Here is an 18,466-nt window from a genome sequence, read left to right as displayed (position 1 = left end):
ATGTACCTGATCGGCGTGTACTGCACTAGCACGGAGACACAGACCAGCGTCGACCAAGTTCTTTGGGCGCTCGTCTCGGCTTACTACGACACGGCCATCGTCTGCTCCTCCTCCTCGGCAATCTGGAGCCTTGTGTAGTGCTGCGGCAATGTCCCCCGGCAGGACTGAGCGCTCTGCGTGGCCGCGGCTGTGCGGGCACGGGCCACAAGCTAAGCCTTCTCCTCAACACCCAGAACACCACCGGCATGGACCTGGTCACTTTCGACCGAGCGCAGGGGAAGTTCATGTCCGGCAACGGCGTGAACAATGAGCTGGCAACGGACACGGTGCATCTCAGATGCGGCGGCGGCGGAACCATGACGACCATCTACAGGCTTGGGTATTGCGCCAGGGACATCAAGGCGGCGGACTGCGGGCTGTGTGTGGCGCACACGGTGGCCGAGCTGCCCAACTATTGTCAGACCGCATGATATACAACAGTTGCATGGCGCTATATGAGGTGTACCGCTACTTCTTCCCGCTCAACGGCGCCGGTGAGTTGGCCGGCGAGGTCGGACAGTGCAAACAGGATCTCCTTAACCCGTGATGGATGGAGTTCAGCTATAGTCAACTACAGTGCTTATATCTAGCATTATAGGATGTTCTATGTACGATGCACGTACATTGTGGTGAGTACCATGTGCTTCCAACGCCTCTCTTCTCTTCCCGTAGTAATCGGACACACCCTTGGTTTGAAACTTCAGTTTCAGACTGTATGCGGGTGAATAATTTGGATTGGTTTGGCTTGAAAATACGTACAGTTTGGATTGGTTTGGATTGTAGCATTCACTATTTAGTCTGGTTTGGTTTGGTTGATGCCCTTATACCTGTATGGGTTGGGCTGGATTCAATCTAGATTACAAACTATTCCCAGGCTTAAGTGTAGGGGAAGACCCTCGGCCTCTTATTGAAAACGCCAAAAATATCGGTGTGTATAAAGGAAAGAAGAAGAAGAAAAACTTAGGGCAATTTATATATATAGGACATGACTCGCGGCAGCATCCTCGAATCGCATTAACACTTAGGGTGCAACCCTTCAAGGGTGTCCAACACACTCGCGCGTCAATGTTGGCTGGTGTGAAACCGGCCAAGGGCGGTTATGAAATCCCGATCAACTAATAAGGCGAGATCCTGAGTTTTTACCCCGAGATATACGATGCATCCATCTCGATGTCTGTCGCCAGAGTCGTCGCCCTCCATTCTACCGGACCGCCCACACAAAAAGAAGATCACCGCATCCCTTTGGGTCACCGTTGTCTCGCCGATGGTTGCCATGACCACGCCTTATAGCCGTTGCTGCCGGATGCGCCGCCCCGATGACATTCGCCGGCATCGGTTGGTGGGAGTTGGGTTGCGCCTCGCAATGCGAGAGCCGATTTTACTGCTGGCTCGCCGGCTACAGCGATGTAGGCTCTGTGCATCTTCTTATCGTGTGCATGCATGCGTCTTGAAATCACACGCATATGTATGTATGTAGCTACAAGGAAGGAAGGAAGGAAGGAGAGCGCTGGAGAAAGTAAAGACGCGCAACAATCTCACTAAACTCGTGCCACTCACACCGACGTGCGGTGGTTGCAGCTAGCCCTAACGAAGCACGAGTTGGCTACTAGCTACGTTGCTGCCACTTTCCCCCGTGCGTGGTGCGTGGCTTAGCTGCTATCTCGTGCACGAACCAACACTTCATCCATCCATGTGATCAGCTCAAGGGCTCAAGGGAGTGCATGCGACCAATAACCTGCCACTTCCACTCCTTTTTCCTTTTTTTTCGTTTTTTGGGAAATTGATCTTAAGCAACTATTTACCGGTCTGCTCACAGCATCCGAGGAAGCTCAGCCAGATACGGTTTCCTCATGGACTTGTGAGGTTTGTGTCCTCCTCCTCTGTCCGGCCGGAATTGGGATTATCTTATGGCCCTCCTCAATGGCCGCTTCTCGAGGATGGCGATCTATCCGGCTTGCGATCGCTGGCGCCTTCTGGTCTACACCGACGACTTACCGACCACTAGTTCTACAAGCTCATGGGTTTTCGTTGTACATGACTTTGGCAGGTTGCGGCGGCGATAGTGACAGGGTTGCCTAATTTTTCTACTCCTCACCCGTGGTGGCTTTCTGGCGGGGAAGATACGAGCTATGCTACTTTGTTTGTGTTGATATGAGGTCTTCATATCACGACAGACAAGTCATAATTCGGCTGGTCATCAGGTGTTTGGCAACGTTGAAAGATGGTGTCGTCGTGGGGCAACGCATGAGCAAATTTTCCTTCAAGCGAAGTCTCTGTCCAGCTCCTTAGAGTGGTGTGTATTGCGTTCTTCGAAAGCCTTTTCTACACCTCCACTATCGGGAATGGTGCCAAGACACCTTTTTGGGATGCACCATGGGTCCCTGGTCGGGAGCATTTACGATGCTTCGTCTCGAAAGAATTGGAAGATAAAGAAGGCTCTCTTCGAGGATGCTTGGGCCTCCAAGGATAAAATTTCCATCCACTTCATATTAGAGCATCTCCATCAATTTGTGGCCCTTTGGACTACCAATCATGACTTTCACCTTGAAGAGGATGCCAAAGACGACATTGTGTGGATGCACACAAGCAATGAGCAATACCCCCCGTGCGGCCTCTGCCTATGCGGCACAATTCTTCAGTACTTTCTACTCTCCCATGGAGCACCCAATATGGAAGGCTTGGCACCACCAACAGTCAAGTTCTTTGCTTGGTTGGCCACTCAAGATAGGATTGGGACTGCCGATATATTGGCTAAGCGTGGATGACCAAATTGCAGACTTTGTCGCCTTAGCAAACAGGAGCAAGAATCCGGAGCACACCTCTTCTTCAAGTGTCACTTCACCATCCGTCTTTGGAACTTAGCGAACGAGTGGCTTCATCTTGAGAGCATTGATACCTCCACTTGGCACCTTGAGAGCTCCGTCAAGGATTAGTGGACTAATCGTTCCGACATCAACACCGCCAATTGCAAGGCCATGGCATCCCTCACAATGCTCATCAGTTGGACCATATGGAATGAGAAGAATGCCCGGGTGTTTAGCCACAAAAGCACTCCGCCTCCAATCTTGCTCAATAACATCAAAGGAGAGGCCCGCCTTTGGATCTCCGCGGGTGCAAAAGAATTGGGGATCATTCTGCCTGGAGAGTAATCATTTTTGTAACTCGGGGCTTGTAACTCACACTCTATTCTCCTACTCGGGGCTTGTAACTCACACTTCATTCTCCTCTTAATTAATACATGAAGCAAATCTTCTGCCTCGGTTTAAAAAAAAGGCTACGTATGATTGGGGTTTGCCCTGGATCTACTCAGTTCCCTCATTCTCTCTTCCTTCGAAGGTGGCGCCGTTGGCTGTGATGAGAGTTGTGAAATAACCATGGTTTCATCGGAGAAGAAGGCAGTGTAGTTTCTTCCATGTTTTTATTTTTGTCAATGCCTTCTGTGCATTCTCAGGAATGTATGTCACTTTGTACTAGCTACGAAATTCAGATATGTGATGCCCTCTGGCTCTGGATGTCCCTTTTCTAGATCCTTACCAACACAAACATTTGTAAGAATGCAAATGCATGCATGGTGGATTGGATGTGAGAAACTATGGATACAATATCTTAGAAGTTGAAAGTAACTTGAAAGTACTCACAAGATGTTCTATAAGGTGTTGTTAGTCAGTACACCCTCTGTTCCTGTTCCTAAATGTAAGACGCTTTGGCGGTGTATTTAGGAACAAAGGTACTACTCCCTCCGTAAACTAATACAAGAGCATTTAGATTACTATTTTACTGATCTAAACGCTTTTATATTAGTTTATAGAGGGAGTACTTAGTAGTGGGAGTTAGGTTTGATTTTGCAAACTGAAATTAGAAGTTGTTGTTAGTCAGTAGTACTTGGTAGTGTTGTTAGTCAAACAGAAGCTCCAGTAGGCCCATGGTGGTGGGTGGGGAGCGAGATAGATAGCTCCAAGGCTGGGTGATAGCAAAGAGGAGCAGATCACATTCGCCAAAAGTAAACTAAACAAAATTAGAGGGATATTAGGAGGTGATGGAGACTCAAGCTTAATAATTATGGAACAGTAGTTGCAGTCGTGGTAATCCATATCTGCGCAGAGATTTTGTGGCCATTGTTTTAGGGTGTGTGCATGGCTGCATCACAAGTAACAAAAAGGGAGTGCAACTGTGCAACACCATACAAATGGGTTGAAGGATGTAGCTTTCCTTGTGTGCATGCATTTTCTTCCTCCTTCCTCTGATCTTCTAGATGATGTTATTACCTTCGGTGCTAAAGTAAATAAACAAATTGTATAAGAAAGTTTTAGGAAATTAAGCCATGTTGATTGTTATATGCACCACCTGCAAAAATAAATAAATAATAAAAGTACAACTTCAGAAAAGAATAGGTAGTTATCCGACCCCTTTTATAATTTATCATAGAGCTTCTATAAAATTATCATCTTTTAATACTATATAATTTTCTTCTCTTTTTATTTTGATGATCATTAAGTATATGCAAGCATGCACAATCAGTCCAGTAGCTCTCTGACAAGAAAGAAAGTAGCATGGTATACTAAATTAAGGACTTATAGGTCAGCAAACCAAATATATATATGGAATGCACTGCACAAGGAGATCCTCCATTTCCCTTTTTCCTGTGATTCCTATGCTTCTTTTCTGGAAGAAGGCCCCATGAGGATCCTCTTGACTCCAGAAAATACTAATTTGGAAACACTTTATAGGCGATGCTTTCTATGACAGATCTCCCAATTGTTGCAGTAGCCATATATTCTAAGCTCTCCAGTTTGCATCTTAATTTTTGTGGGCTCCCCTGAAAACAAAACTGCATACAGCAGCAACTTTGCAAATAATTGGCTGAAAGTCGAAACGAAGCAACGGTATCAGTTCTTTCCAGGCAGGTATACCTGTACGTCTTACCCTGATTAGTCAGATATACACAGAACTATTCCGGCCCAGCTGTTTTCTTTTCCCCAACAAGTAGTGACACAATTTATCAGGTCAGTAGTACACGCACAAATTGCTATTGTTTCTTCCAGAAAACACCAGGGATGGGAGGTCTGGTAAGGTGTCACCTTGATGGATTCCCTCCCTGCAATAATCTGCTTGACCTCTGTTCGCCCTTTTGTTCTCATGCTGCAAGGTTAATGCCAGGAGAAAAGAAAATATAAAAGGTTTTGTCATGAGGCCAATGGGCGATAAAGAATTGAATTAAGCAAGGTGATAGGGCTGCATGACCTGTGAAGGTGATGCCCATTTTGGCTACCAATGGCTGTTGCAATCATTGCCAAGTCCTAGCCTCTTGTTTAGAGTTCAACCCCACTTTGTTCTTCATTGTTTATCCTAGAGACTAGAAAGTAGTCTGACTATCAGAGCACCTACTCTTAGCTTGATAGATAGAGAAAATTATGAGTAGGATGCAAGACTAACAAGATTGTCCCAATTTTCAACGATTATTCTCACCTTTTCTTCTGTATGCATATTTACAAGTGAATTAATAGCAAAAGGAAGTTATAATGCTTCTGTTCTTCCTGGGAAACGATGCATAATATTTTGCTTACGTGGAATCCTACAGTGTAAACATGATTCAGAATAATAAAACTATATGCAACAAGAGAAAACAAAGTGGGCGTCGATATCTAGGCGGAACGCACGTCAGATAAATTGGTTCTGCCCAGGATCCTTCAGACTTGTTCCTAGAAAACAGGCATCTCCCCTTGGCTTCTCTTGGGACTGAATCTGATCTTATCAGCAAATCTCAATTAAGAAACACACTAATCACAGCTGCTAGTGCATGAGTTTAGTAGTGGACAACAAGTGTACTTCCAAACCCAAAATGTTATCCCCCAGGATGGGGGATTCCATTAGATTTCCTTTCCCGGTGTCACCTGCTCTTCCAACAAGCACACAAACCAATGGAAGCCGATCCGGGTGACGTTAACTGTATCTTACTCCTGCCCCACACTCCACTACGAGCACCGATGAAGTTAGTTCCAAATACAAAGCAGCTTCGTTTCGCTCACAGAATAATAATATGCTCACCTCCATCTCCAAGATGCTTCCCTGATGCCGTGATGCGTGCAGGATTGGTCTTTTGGACCATTCTATCATGTATGTACTCACTCCCAGGACACGCGCGCCATACTTGCTCCTTTCTTGGCACAGCAATACAATACTTGGACGCCTTTCTCTGGACTTTTCGGCTAAGATCAAGAGCATGGTGTAAGTGTAAGTGTAATGTAATGCAAAAGAGAGTTTAGCGCGTGCACTGACCGAAAGCCCATTCTTTGCCATACAAGAACCGGTATCGTCTCAAATCTCCGGCGATGGCAATAGGATAAGTGGCAGAGTCAAACCCACTGAGTAACATACTAGCTCAACCTTCCGGTACCCTGCACTGCAAAGTCATAGATTAAGCCTCAATGATGAGTGACTATACAAAGTGGTGCTCAATTGTTTTCAAGTGGAAGACGCAAGGTGAAGTGGAGGCTATCTTAGGCTATCAGCAAACACTCACCACAGGTGGTGAAGGCATGATCAGTCTAACAAGTGTGAAAGAGACTGGAGATAGGTACATACTATTTCTGCGATGCAAGTTATCTCATCACACTACTCTGCCATCACTAATAAAATGGCTTCTATTAATATATGTGTATTTTAAATGTTTCTCCAAAAGCAGATTATATAAAAGGAGACACAACAATATGATGGATATGTATTTTTTTTAATTTATTTGCTTTAGAAAAACAACAATTTGGATGATAGTGTGGTGATCCTAGCAAACCAATGACCAATTGCTAAAGAAGTGAAGATGAAATCTCAACAAAACAAACATAAGCGGAAATCATCCAGTGCAAACTTGTGAATTACTGAATAAAGATGTTTTTTTTCTCAACTGGCTTAATAGTGCACACTAAACTACAGGGAACAAGAAACAACTCAATGATGAGATGGAAAACCAAATTTTCTGTTCATTCAGAAAAGAGTAGGCATCTATTGCTAAATCTAGATAGAAATATACTTGTTCTATGGATCATGCATCGTGATGATAAGCAAGCAGCTTCATCACTGTAAAATATGTTAGCTGGTTAGAAAGCCACGAATGCAGTAGTCAGTATTCAGTACAAATCAAAACCTTACATTGGAAACTGAATTCTTATAGTTGTGGAACTGGAGTGTGAACAAGAGAACTGTATCTGCACGGTAGATGTGTTAGCATGAGGAGAACTGCAGTCCAGACTACTTCCTAGTATAATCAGCACACTTCGAAGTCGCAACTCAGACAGAACAACCACCAGTTACTTGGAAGTTCAAGAAGCATTTTCAAATTTTAAAAAAATTTAAGAACTGGTGCATATTTAGATTCACAATCGCAAACAAAATCTGAGCTTTGTAGCTCAAGCCACTTTCCTTATAATTCAACGCAAATTCCGAGAGAAAGAATGGATGCAGGAGCCCATTGCTGTGCACGTCGATGTATCTGGATAAGGTGGACCTCTCTAGAAACCAGTTCATGAATGCAGACTGAGGAGAATAAAGATCATTTTTTTTTCTCAAATGGCTTAATAGTGTACACTAAACTACAGGGCACAAGAAACAACTCAATGTTGAGATGGAAAACCCGATTTGATGTTCATTCAGGAAAGAGTAAGCATCTATTACTTAATCTAGACAGAAATACACTTGTTCTGCAGCTTGCTTGATCACTGCAAAATAGATTAGCCGGTTAGAAAGTCCAGTATGAAGTACTCAGCATTCAGTACAAATCGAAAGCTCAGATTGTGCAACTGGAGTGTGAACAAGAGAACAGTTTTTATAGGGTAGATGTGTTAGCATCAGGAGAACTGCAGGCCAGACTACCTCCTAGTATAATCAGCACACTTGGAAGTCGTAAGTCGGACAGAACAACCACCACTTACTTGGTTAGTTCAAGAAGCATGTTCAAATTTTCAAAATTATAAGAACTGGTGCATATGTAGATTTGCAATCGCAAACAAAAATCTGAATCCACTGTCCTTGTATGCCAGGACTATTGCCACTTTCCCAGATATGCACTGAAAGAAGATAAAATTGTTACTGTATAATATTTGGAACAAGTAAAGTGGAACAGAGAACAGACACATACACAGAAATGTAATCAGATCAATAGGTTACTACCTACATTCCTAGTATAATCAGCACACTTCGAAGTCATAACTCAGACAGAACAACCACCAGTTACTTGAGAAGTTCAAGAAGCATGTTCAAATTTTCAAAATTTTAAGAACTGGTGCATATGTAGATTCACAATCGCAAACAAAATCTGTGCTTTGCAGCACAATGCACTTTCCTTATAACTCAAATTCAGAGAGAAGAAGGATCCAGGAGTCCATTCCTGTACATGTTGATGTATCTGGACAAGGTGGACCTTTGTAGAAACCGGTTCATGAATACAGAAAATTTTGATGGTTAGAAATACACTTATCTAGAGTCCATTCCTGTACATGTTGATGAGAATAAAGATCAAATTTTCTCAACTGGCTTAATAGTGCCCACTAAACCACAGGGAACAAGAAACAACTCAATGTTGAGATGGAAAACCAAATTTGATGTTCATTTAGGAAAGAGTAAGCATCTATTGCTTAATCTGGACAGAAATACACTTGTTCTGCAGCTTGCTTGATCACTGCAAAATAGATTAGACGGTTAGAAAGTCCAGAATGAAGTACTCATCATTCAGTACAACTTGAAAGCTTAGATTGTGCAACTGGAGTGTGAACAAGAGTAATGTTTTTTTATGGTAGATGTGTCAGCATCAGGAGAACTGCAGCCACCAATTACATGGGAAGTTCAAGAAGCATGTTCAAATTTTCAAAATATAAGAAATGTTTCATATGTAGATTCGCAATCGCAAACAAAATCTGAGCTTTGCAGCTCAATCCACTTTCCTTGTATGCCACGACTATTGCCACTTTCCCAGATATGCACTGAAAGAAGCTAAAATTGTTACAATATTTGGAACAAGTAAACTGGAACAGACACATATACAGAAATGTAATCAGGTCAATAGGTTACTACCTACATAACCTATCTTACTCTATAAGTATTTACATCTATAAGTATTTACAAGCGTCGGAATATGCAGATTTGGCTGGTGATAAACTATCTTACTCTATAAGTATTTATATCTAGATGGCAATTCCAATCTTAATTTTCTCTAAGCTACGCGGAGAAGAAAAAATAAGTTTCAATGCTGGCATGCAGTCTGCCTCTCAAATAGTACATAGTATGTTTCAAGAGCTACACATTTGAGACAAAATACTGAAGAGCAATTCTTTTCTTCAACTGGAAGCAGAAATTTACACACTTAACCACTTCCATTCAGATGATTTTGTATCATGATACAATTTACATGTTCGCTCCAACTGAAAAAGAAATGATTCATTGGTATCTATGAAAGAGGATACAGTGAGAGTACAACAGGGTGACTGACCAGTCAGTTTCTGATTGTCAAATATCTCTGCCCAACAGTGTAAACAAAATAAACTGATCATACATTGCTTCTCCAGTAAAGCAGGGCCTCAACGAAATCAAAAGGTTCAATCCCAGATTGCTCCCATAACAAAGACTTGCGCCGTCCTATCAAAACTCCGGCAATCCGGCGTGGAATCCGGCTCTATCAAATACAAGTCCATCTGAACCAATCACACAGCAAACAAACTAAGAGGCATGACCGGTCACAAGACGAACAACCATCCACGCTTGTAGCCCACAAGCGTGCCCACGGTTACCGCCGACCACACCGCCACCACCCAACGGGCCGCAAGCAATGCCGCCTCCTTCATGGCGACGGACCACCCGACAAGCCAGTCCAGCCCCTCCACGCCCTCAAAGAAGTTCTTCCCTTGCACCCACCACAGTGCCAGCAGCGACAGCACGAGCAGTGGCGGCGCGACGAACTGCGTGGCCGCCGCGCAGAGATGGTGGTTGTGCAGGAACACCTTGGCACGTCCGTACTCGGTGTCCGGCGCTCGGTTGGCATGCAGCCGCTGGTACCAGCAGAACACAGCCTCGTTGAGGTACATCTGCACGGCAGCCCTGGAGGCGAGCAGCTGCAGCCCGGCCGCGGCGGCCAGCAGCTTGACCTCCAGCTCGGGGCCGTCGACGAAGCCGCAGCACTGCAGGATGGAGGCGGCGGAGGAGACGAGGACAGCGAGGTGGAGCAGGAGGCGCGCCGGGGCGGAGGATGCGAGGACGGCGAGCCCGGTGCGGGGCTGGTCGGTGCCGAGCCAGAATGCGCGCGCGAAGCGCCAGGCCGGGAGCGCGGCGAGCGAGGCGACAGAGCCGGCGAAGGGGCTGGAGGAGAGCACGGTGGCAGCGAGCAGGGCCGCGAGGGAGGCGACGAGGTGCGCCGGGCGCGGCGGCGAGGCGAGCGCGACCTGGCGGAGGAGCGCGACGAAGAGGAAGGCGAGCGGGAGGAGCGGCGCGAGCGGGGCCGCCGGGGAGCGGGGCGGCGGGAGGAGGAGCGCCGGGGGCAGGACCGCGAGCGGGAGGAGCAGGGAGAGGTGGAAGCCGGCGAAGTGCGGGCGGGAGGCGAGCGTGGCGTGGGAGAGGCGCAGGCGGTAGAGCTGCGCGGAGCCGTCGGAGGCCGGGGGGCCGGCCGCGCCGCGCTTGCCGGAGGGAGGGGCGGAGCCGGGCGGGCGGAGGACGGCGCGGGGCCCCGTGGAGGGCACGGCGTCCGGGTGGATGTAGGTGTGGACGGCGTAGAGGAGGAGGGACGGGACGTGGAGGAAGTGCGCGGCGGCCGCGAGGGCCAGCGACGCGGCGACGTGGAGCGCGTACGGCGGGACGGGGAAGGGGAGGGGGAGGAGGTCGGAGACGGCCATCGCCGGCGGCCGGAGCTGGGGGAGGGTGGGTGGATCGATCGGCCGATTGGAGATCTGGGTGGGGGAGTGACGGAGTAGACGAGGCGAGGACTGACTAGTACATGGGCCGGGCCTACTGTCTTAGATCTGGGCTGGGTTTGGAGGCTACCGAGGCCCATGTGCAGAGCATTCGCACCGTGTCTTTATTAGATTCTCGATTTGCTAAAAAAATAGATTCTCGATTCCTGTCTCAAAAAAAATCAGATTCTCGATTCTCTAAAAGAAAATTAGATTCTTAAAAAAAGATTCTAAAAAGAACGTGTACATATCAACTTTTTATACCGCATATAAAAACTTGAAGGAAACTTGAAATTTATGTGTTTGAGGAATGGGATCCTGAAATTCTCATGAACGAATTCTCGCATCCTAGAATCTACATGCAAAATCAAATGTTGCACCGTAAAACCAGGCTGCCCAACCAAAAACAGTTTCACGCAGCACATTTTGTTCCAGATAAAAAGCTACTAGTAATCTCGTACAAATTTGCAAATCGGAGCAAATATGGTGCGGTGACAAGCGGTTGAGAGATCCAACCAAAGAACAGAGAGCTGGCGGGATGGATAAACAGAATCATCATTATTATTGTGTATATAATACAATTTGCATACACTAATCACAGCGTGCCTCCTCGGAAGCGTCTCCAGAGGACGGACGGAGTAGCAAAATCTCACAGCGGGTTCTTTATTTCAGTTATGGCAACAAAATGAATAGAGGTTCTCAACCGAATAATGATACATCAACAGTGGATCTTAAGTTGTCTTCAGGGCAGATCGGGGCTCACTCGCCGCTCAGGATGGGGTTGATCAAAGGCTTCATCTGGGCGAGGTACACGATTGCCCACCTGCACAGAAAGATTAATGGCTTGTTAGAAAATGAGAGCTGGGGCAAGCAGGATGTGAAACCATGCCAAAAAGAGGCGCTCCTGAATGCAGGATGAGGTCAGTCGATTCTTTTCAATATACAAGGAAACAGCAACAGGACAATTAAGATAACGCAGGAAAATCTGGCATGGCTAGAAAAGAATGGCACAGCAAGCGTCTGCTCATGCATCTTCAACATTTGTGTCACTTTTCTCTTCTGGTTCCTAGAACCATTGTACTCTTGCTTTTGTAACAAAAATAGAAAAATAGCAGCAGCGGCGGCTCTAATAAGCAAGTTGCATAGGTAAGAGGATTATCATGATTAATTTTGATCAAAAAAAACATTAGAATCAAAACCGTCAAACTAGTTAGTAGAATATATTGCTTGACAAATAAAAATCCAATCTACAAGGCTTAAATACTGTGTTCGGATTCCTGGGTAGCCAATTATTCTATATGGAACCCAAGCATCTAATTTGTTGTATTATGACTGGAGTATTCGACTTCTACGGAAACAAAACAAATCGGTAGACCTCTTTCGATTGATCAAATTATTTACTCTTAGTGTTGAACTACAAATATTTGGTTTATCCTATATTAAATGTGAACAACATTGAACAGCATGCATATTAGATATTACAAGAACAAGTTGAGAGAAAGATTTATGTACGAGTTGTGCTACAAATCAAGGAAGAAAAGCGCTATTTTGCCACTGCATGGCGCCTAACTCGCGTACGTGCACGCCCAGGAACACGTATGCACAAGCCAAGCATGATTAGCCGCTACGCATTCAGTTGTCGCCCAATACATAGGCACACTTAAGCGCATGCCTAGGCGAGCTTTTTTTTCACTGCTACAAACAATACCATTTTTTGTATACAAGATTTATTGGTCATCATTTATATTGGCCCAAATCTGACAGACATCTTGGTGTTAAAACATTACCTTTACTTAATGCAAAATGGCAACCTAGAGCAAGCCAACAGATAATTTATGCCAAATGATGTCAAATAGCATGCAAGTCTGATAGCCATGAATTTTCACGTGACAAACACAAATTAGCAACATAAATTTTGATATGAGCAGATTTTAAAAAATATGATATGAGCGGGACATCAACAGTTGTTGGGACAACCAAACTATGTATTAAGTATATGAAGAAAGGAGAAATCAAATATGCACATGGGTAAAGTGGATAAGAACTTACATCATCCAACAACAAACTGTAGCGGTAATGACCAGGGTCAAATGGAATCTGCAAAACAAGAGTCAAGAACATCAATTGATAGGTTATACACAATAATTAGATGCATATAAATTAGTGCAAAAGTAGAGGCATCCTGGAATGTAAGATATAGTTTCCAGCCATACAAAATTTTGTCCTTGCGGCATAAAATGAAGAATACACTGACACATAGCACAAATCATGGACAAATGTTGGTATGTAACCTGACTGCTCAGTAGGTGCCAATTTAGATGCACCGAATCAGACACCAACTTGGGCGAACTGGTGGTATGTGCAGAAGCAGGAAAACATCGCAAAACCTGCTATTTTCCCCCGCCCCGCAATTGTGCAACGAGGAACCAAGCCTATGCCCCGAATTCGTCTCGCGGAGGCAACTAGCGGCGACGAATCGAAGCATTGGACAGGATTTCCAGCGCGGGGCTGCGGCTCCCGCGGAACACAGCATCGCCCCAGCGATGCAGCCACTCTACTGGGAGCCCGACTGGGGGATCACGCGACGGCGTACAGACATCCGCCCGCGGATCTGGGGAGGGCAAGCTCTAGACTAGACCCAACCGCCCAGCCTAACCCTAGATCGAGGTCCCGCCACATAACCCCGCCGCGATCCGGCGGGAAGGGAGGGGCCGGCCGTGTCCAGCACCGCCAGACCCGAAGCCAGGGACGGGACCGGCGGCGAGACGAACCGGATGGATGGGCAGGCAGGAAGAGGGAGCGGGATCGGAGGCGGGGGGGAGAGGGGGTTGACGTACATGTTGGTGGAGGCGCCGCGGTTGCAGCAGAGGAGCGAGAAGAGGCATGCGATGAAGCCGGCGAGGAAGAAGATGGCGGAGGTCGCCAGGAACCCCATCTCGGGCTCGCCGGATCGCGGGGTTGGTCGCCGGGTCGGGGGTGGAGGAGGAGGACGAGACGCGGTGGGGGGACGAGAGGAGGTGATGCGGGGGTGTGGGGTTGCCACGTGACGTGCGCGCTCGTCCTGGATCGGATCGGATCTGGAGGAGTACCGGCGGGCCGCGGGCCGCTGCGAGAGGTGGAAAGCCCACATTAACGGCCCACTTTAGCTCAGATTTGTTAGTCTTTGGAGTTGTCTTAGCTCAATTTAAAGACATTATAACCGTGCACCCTAGGAGACCTTTCACGCCATCACTGGTTTCAACCGTCCGATCGCTCTTCCAATCATTATTGGTCGTCGGATGCACCAGGCCCGCTAGACGTCAAAGGCCCGCTGCTCCAGGAACAAAATCAAAGGTTTATCATTGGATCCCCATGGACAGTCGCAAGGTAGGTACGCGTCAACAAAATTCGCGGCAACTCTTCGTGATGCCTCCCCGCACCTCACACCCTCATCGCATCCAACCAATCCCGATCTCAGGCAAAACCTAGATGCGTCGTCGTCATCGAGAGAGAGCAGTCTCCTAGGTCATGCCCACCTCCAAGATCCCACCCCTATCACCCTCTCTCCTCTCACGCCCTGGTGTCGCATCTCTTCCTGACAGATAGTGCCGGTGGTCTACCCATCTAAAAGTGGTCGGCGTCGATCCCTTCATCCTCGCCGAGCATGCACGCGGCGCCCTCGGTGATGCCCCCGCCGCAGTCACCGAGATGGATCCCACGTCAGGGTTCCAGGTTCTGTTGGTGAGGGCCAAACTTCACCGCCGTGTCAGTGATGGTAGGGAAGCGTCATCCTTTCTTTCGATCCATCTAGCTCGCCTCCCTCGCCTCCCCTTTTCTCCTTCCCGTCGACTCTACCACAACGGCTAACCCTCTCCATGTCTTCTCGGTGGCAGGCAGCGAACCAGTCTTGTGACATCTTCCTAGGAGTGCTCTGAATCTCCCAACTGATTCACTTGTTGGCTGACTCCTCGTCCTCCACCTCAACAGCCAGATACAGGCAAGCAAGCAGCAAGACGGCCTCAAAGCTTCAATCTATGTTGCTGGTCCCTTCACCGTCTAATCAACCAAACACCTAATGTCTTCCGCCTCCTGGACGACCTGATATGGGCTACAACAAGGCTCCAGTGTCTCCACCAATTTTTCTCCTCTTCGTCCTTGCAGAATGATGCTTCATCGCATATCATTTTTGGTGCTAGAATTTGTGGTTGTTCCATAGTCGATCAAGCCACGTATCAGTGCTTAGGTAATCTTTGTACTGATATATTGAGAAAGCATCGTGCTTTGCCTATTCACTTCTATACAAGCTAATCTGTAATTGGCAGTGGTTACTGAATATTTTTATCCATGTTAGTCAAAGCTAATATAATGTGACTTGCCAACTTTCTCTGAATGTATTGTTGAAAAACAAATCCAAGGGAATTATTATTTGGCATCAAATTAAGGAATGTCCTGCATGAACTTTTTTTTGTTTACCATGTCCTGTCTTTTTTATATTCTTTATGAACTATATCTCCTGATATTATAAGTATTACCTTACAAAGGTGATACTATTACAATGAGTGAGACAATGAAAATGTATTGTAGAAGTTACTGAGCAAGGAGGGAAACAAGTCGATCTCTCTTTTTCTAAGAAGCTACTTCTCCACCATGGAACAATGATGTTGCATTTTACTGCATCAAAAACATAAGTTATTTTTGCAGGCGTGGTGAAGCAATGAAAAATATAACAATGTGTGTTTTGATGTCATCTCTATGAGAATAGAGATACCTGAGACTTACTTTGCTAAGAGGTATGTTCCACCGGCTGCATCAATTGTGAATTTCCATAGCAACTTGAATATCTGCATTTTTATCTCTGCTAGAATTGTGCACACAGCTTGTTGGTCGTACGTGATGTTAAATGTAAGAGATGGCTGGGTGGCGAAACTATAATTGTTCAGTATAACTAATAATTATGCATTGTAAAAGAGCACTCGCATGAATTTTTGCCAACATTTCAAGAGACATTATAATACCCATATGGTGCTTTTGTTTTTGCAACTAAACATCAGTTAGTAAGCTAACAAATGCAATTATGGATCTTGGACTAAGAATTCATCTATGTAGGTATGATTACGTTATTCGGCACAATTTGTGAGTTAGGGTTGTTTTGCTGCTATGTTGACAATTCCTAATGGAAGCTTTACCTAGATCATATCCTTGACTTGTGAAGGTTTCCCTCCTTTTTTTCTGTTCATAACTGTGGGAAACTGCAAAAAAACTCATGCATTCATGCTCTCCTAAATTATTGGAAACCGAATGACTCTTCTATGTGCAAATTGCTTGCTATTTTCCATTGTTACCAACAAAATAATATGAATTGTCATTGTCAATACACAAAGAGCACTAGATAGTTTTTATTTGAGACAAGCACTAGATAATTGTGCTAATTAATAGCAGGCGGCTCAATTGTTGCCTAGACCAAGTGCTAATTAATTTTTTCTTCTCTATATGATTTGTCTTGCGCCGATTATATGTTGAATATGTGAATGGAGTTCTTGTTTATATTGGCGAAACAAACTAGCCATTTTAGCAAAGGAAGCAGGAGGCAAGTTCTAAAGTTGAGCACCTCAGCGCCATAAAAGAATTAGGAAAAATATGAAAGCAACGTGTAATGATCTGTTATTGTAACAATGCATGGACATTATTAATATTATACCTACTGTAAGTAAGCGTAGAGCATGTATATATGCTATTTGAAGATAAATATATTATAATATTACTGTTTTAGCTGACGGTACACTCGCTTTACATAGATTAATGGTTGTGATTAGGCTTAAAAATTTGAATGTTCATGAGTTGAGTTATTTACATAATTAATACAAATTTGCCATTTATCCATATGTTTTTAGCACTAATATGTGTTTAGTGAAGAGAAAGCGCAGTACCAGAGATTATCTCCAAGTCTTTAGGTAGAGCAATTTCATAATGGAACATCCTTTGTACTTGTCATCTTATTTATGAGTATGATGGCACTTTGATGACATGAGTTTCCAGTTTAATTTTGGGATTGTTCAGAAAGGAATTCCTAACATCCAACTAATAGCATCATAAGAATTATTATTATTTTCCTTACCAATAACGGTGCCATGTAAATGTACTAGCTACACCTGCTGACTAATAATAAAGTGATTAAGATTCCCTAGCAGTTGGGATTGCATCTTGATGTCACTATCACTTCAGTTTTTTGCTTTGATAGGGCACGATTGGGCATCTCATAACCCTAAAAGGTGCTCTTTTTTGTCAAAACGAACAATACGAAAAATGGTATAAATTGACCTAGATTTTATTTTCCTTCTTGCATTCATTGACTCTAGCATGGAAGGACAAAGTATGAATAGTGTTTGAAATCTCAGTGTAATGTTTGATCATTATGTCATTGTTCTATTATTTGTTGTGAGTTTGATTTAGGTTTTGTTCTGGTATATATTGTCAGATTTCCCACTGGGTGACAATGTTAATTGCAAGTAAATTATACCATTTGGATCTATTTTTTGCTGCTACCATTTGAACTTCCTCGGTTATTATCTTTGTTACCAACTCAAGTTGGAAATAATTAAATTATGCAAGCTTCTCGTGCATGATTGTTTTTGTGGAAATTATTATTCTATCATATGATAAAATGGGAATCTTGTGAACATAAATCGATCTTAACATCCATGTTTGGTGTCTTAATATTTATGAATTACTATATAATTTAACCATCAAAAGAGACGGGCGTAGCAACGCGCGCCATCAATGAACTAGTTTTTCAGTAAGACTCCCCCTAAATGTTACTATATCCCTTACACTAATTTTTTTTACTATATCCCTACTCAAGAAGGATGGACTTACATTGGTATGGTTGTTGATGAATTCGTGTGGTTCAACTCGTTGTGTATGCTTATTGTTGATGATGGCATCAAGAGTTTGGAGCAATCCTTTGGCATTGAAGAACTTTCAATTCCTACACGCATTAGTAAGACGAGGGGACAACAAGGATATCCGATAGACATGGAGTGATGGATTACACAATATTATGTCTATAGATGAATTGAGTTACCTTGTCCCTATGCCTTACCAACATGGGATAATTTCTTGCTTGTGATGACTGGTGGCATACAACTTGTAGAATTACAAGCAAGTACTCATTGTTTAAGCTTATCCAGCAACCTAGAGGGGTTAGATGCAAATCTCAATATCCAACAAGATATCCAAGACATATAATAGTCCATCATAAGAGAAATATCAAGGATCAAATGTAGAACATGGATATAATGTGCATGCATGAGGGTGAGATTTCATTGCATGTTAGAAGCATTGAGGATATTAGCTCACTCCTGAAACGACCAAACGTGTTCTCATTAAGAGGTTTGGTAAATATGTTGGCTAGTTGTTTGTCGGTTTGAACATGGCTAAGATCAATGTCACCTTTGGATAGATGGTCACGAATGAAATGATGACGAACATCGATGTGTTTCGTTCGAGAATGTTGGATGGGAATT

The 18,466-nt window shown here is 44.6% G+C and overlaps 2 protein-coding genes and 1 pseudogene across 2 annotated transcripts; 1 reads left to right on the top strand and 2 right to left on the bottom strand.

Moving 5' to 3' along the window:
- Nucleotides 1-586, top strand: LOC125518227 (uncharacterized; annotated as a pseudogene).
- An 8,861-nt stretch (nucleotides 587-9,447) lies between these two features.
- Nucleotides 9,448-10,959, bottom strand: LOC125523273 (transmembrane protein 161AB protein). The gene has a single exon (XM_048688324.2). It carries the CDS (start codon nucleotides 10,905-10,907, stop codon nucleotides 9,759-9,761), a length of 1,149 nt encoding a protein of 382 aa, XP_048544281.2. The 5' UTR covers nucleotides 10,908-10,959; the 3' UTR covers nucleotides 9,448-9,758.
- Nucleotides 10,960-11,503: 544 nt separating this feature from the next.
- LOC125523302 (V-type proton ATPase subunit e1) lies at nucleotides 11,504-13,993 on the bottom strand. Its single transcript, XM_048688350.2, has 3 exons — nucleotides 13,802-13,993; nucleotides 13,014-13,061; nucleotides 11,504-11,787 (listed from the first exon to the last, which is right to left on the bottom strand). Exons 1-3 carry the CDS (start codon nucleotides 13,897-13,899, stop codon nucleotides 11,724-11,726), a joined length of 210 nt encoding a protein of 69 aa, XP_048544307.1. The 5' UTR covers nucleotides 13,900-13,993; the 3' UTR covers nucleotides 11,504-11,723.
- Between the last annotated feature and the right edge of the window lie 4,473 nt (nucleotides 13,994-18,466).

Source organism: Triticum urartu, chromosome 7A (genome assembly GCF_056163025.1).
Source record: "Triticum urartu cultivar PI428250 chromosome 7A, HENAU_Tu73, whole genome shotgun sequence".
Classification (NCBI taxonomy): Eukaryota; Viridiplantae; Streptophyta; class Magnoliopsida; order Poales; family Poaceae; genus Triticum; species Triticum urartu.
This window is presented reverse-complemented; position numbering and strand designations above follow the sequence as displayed.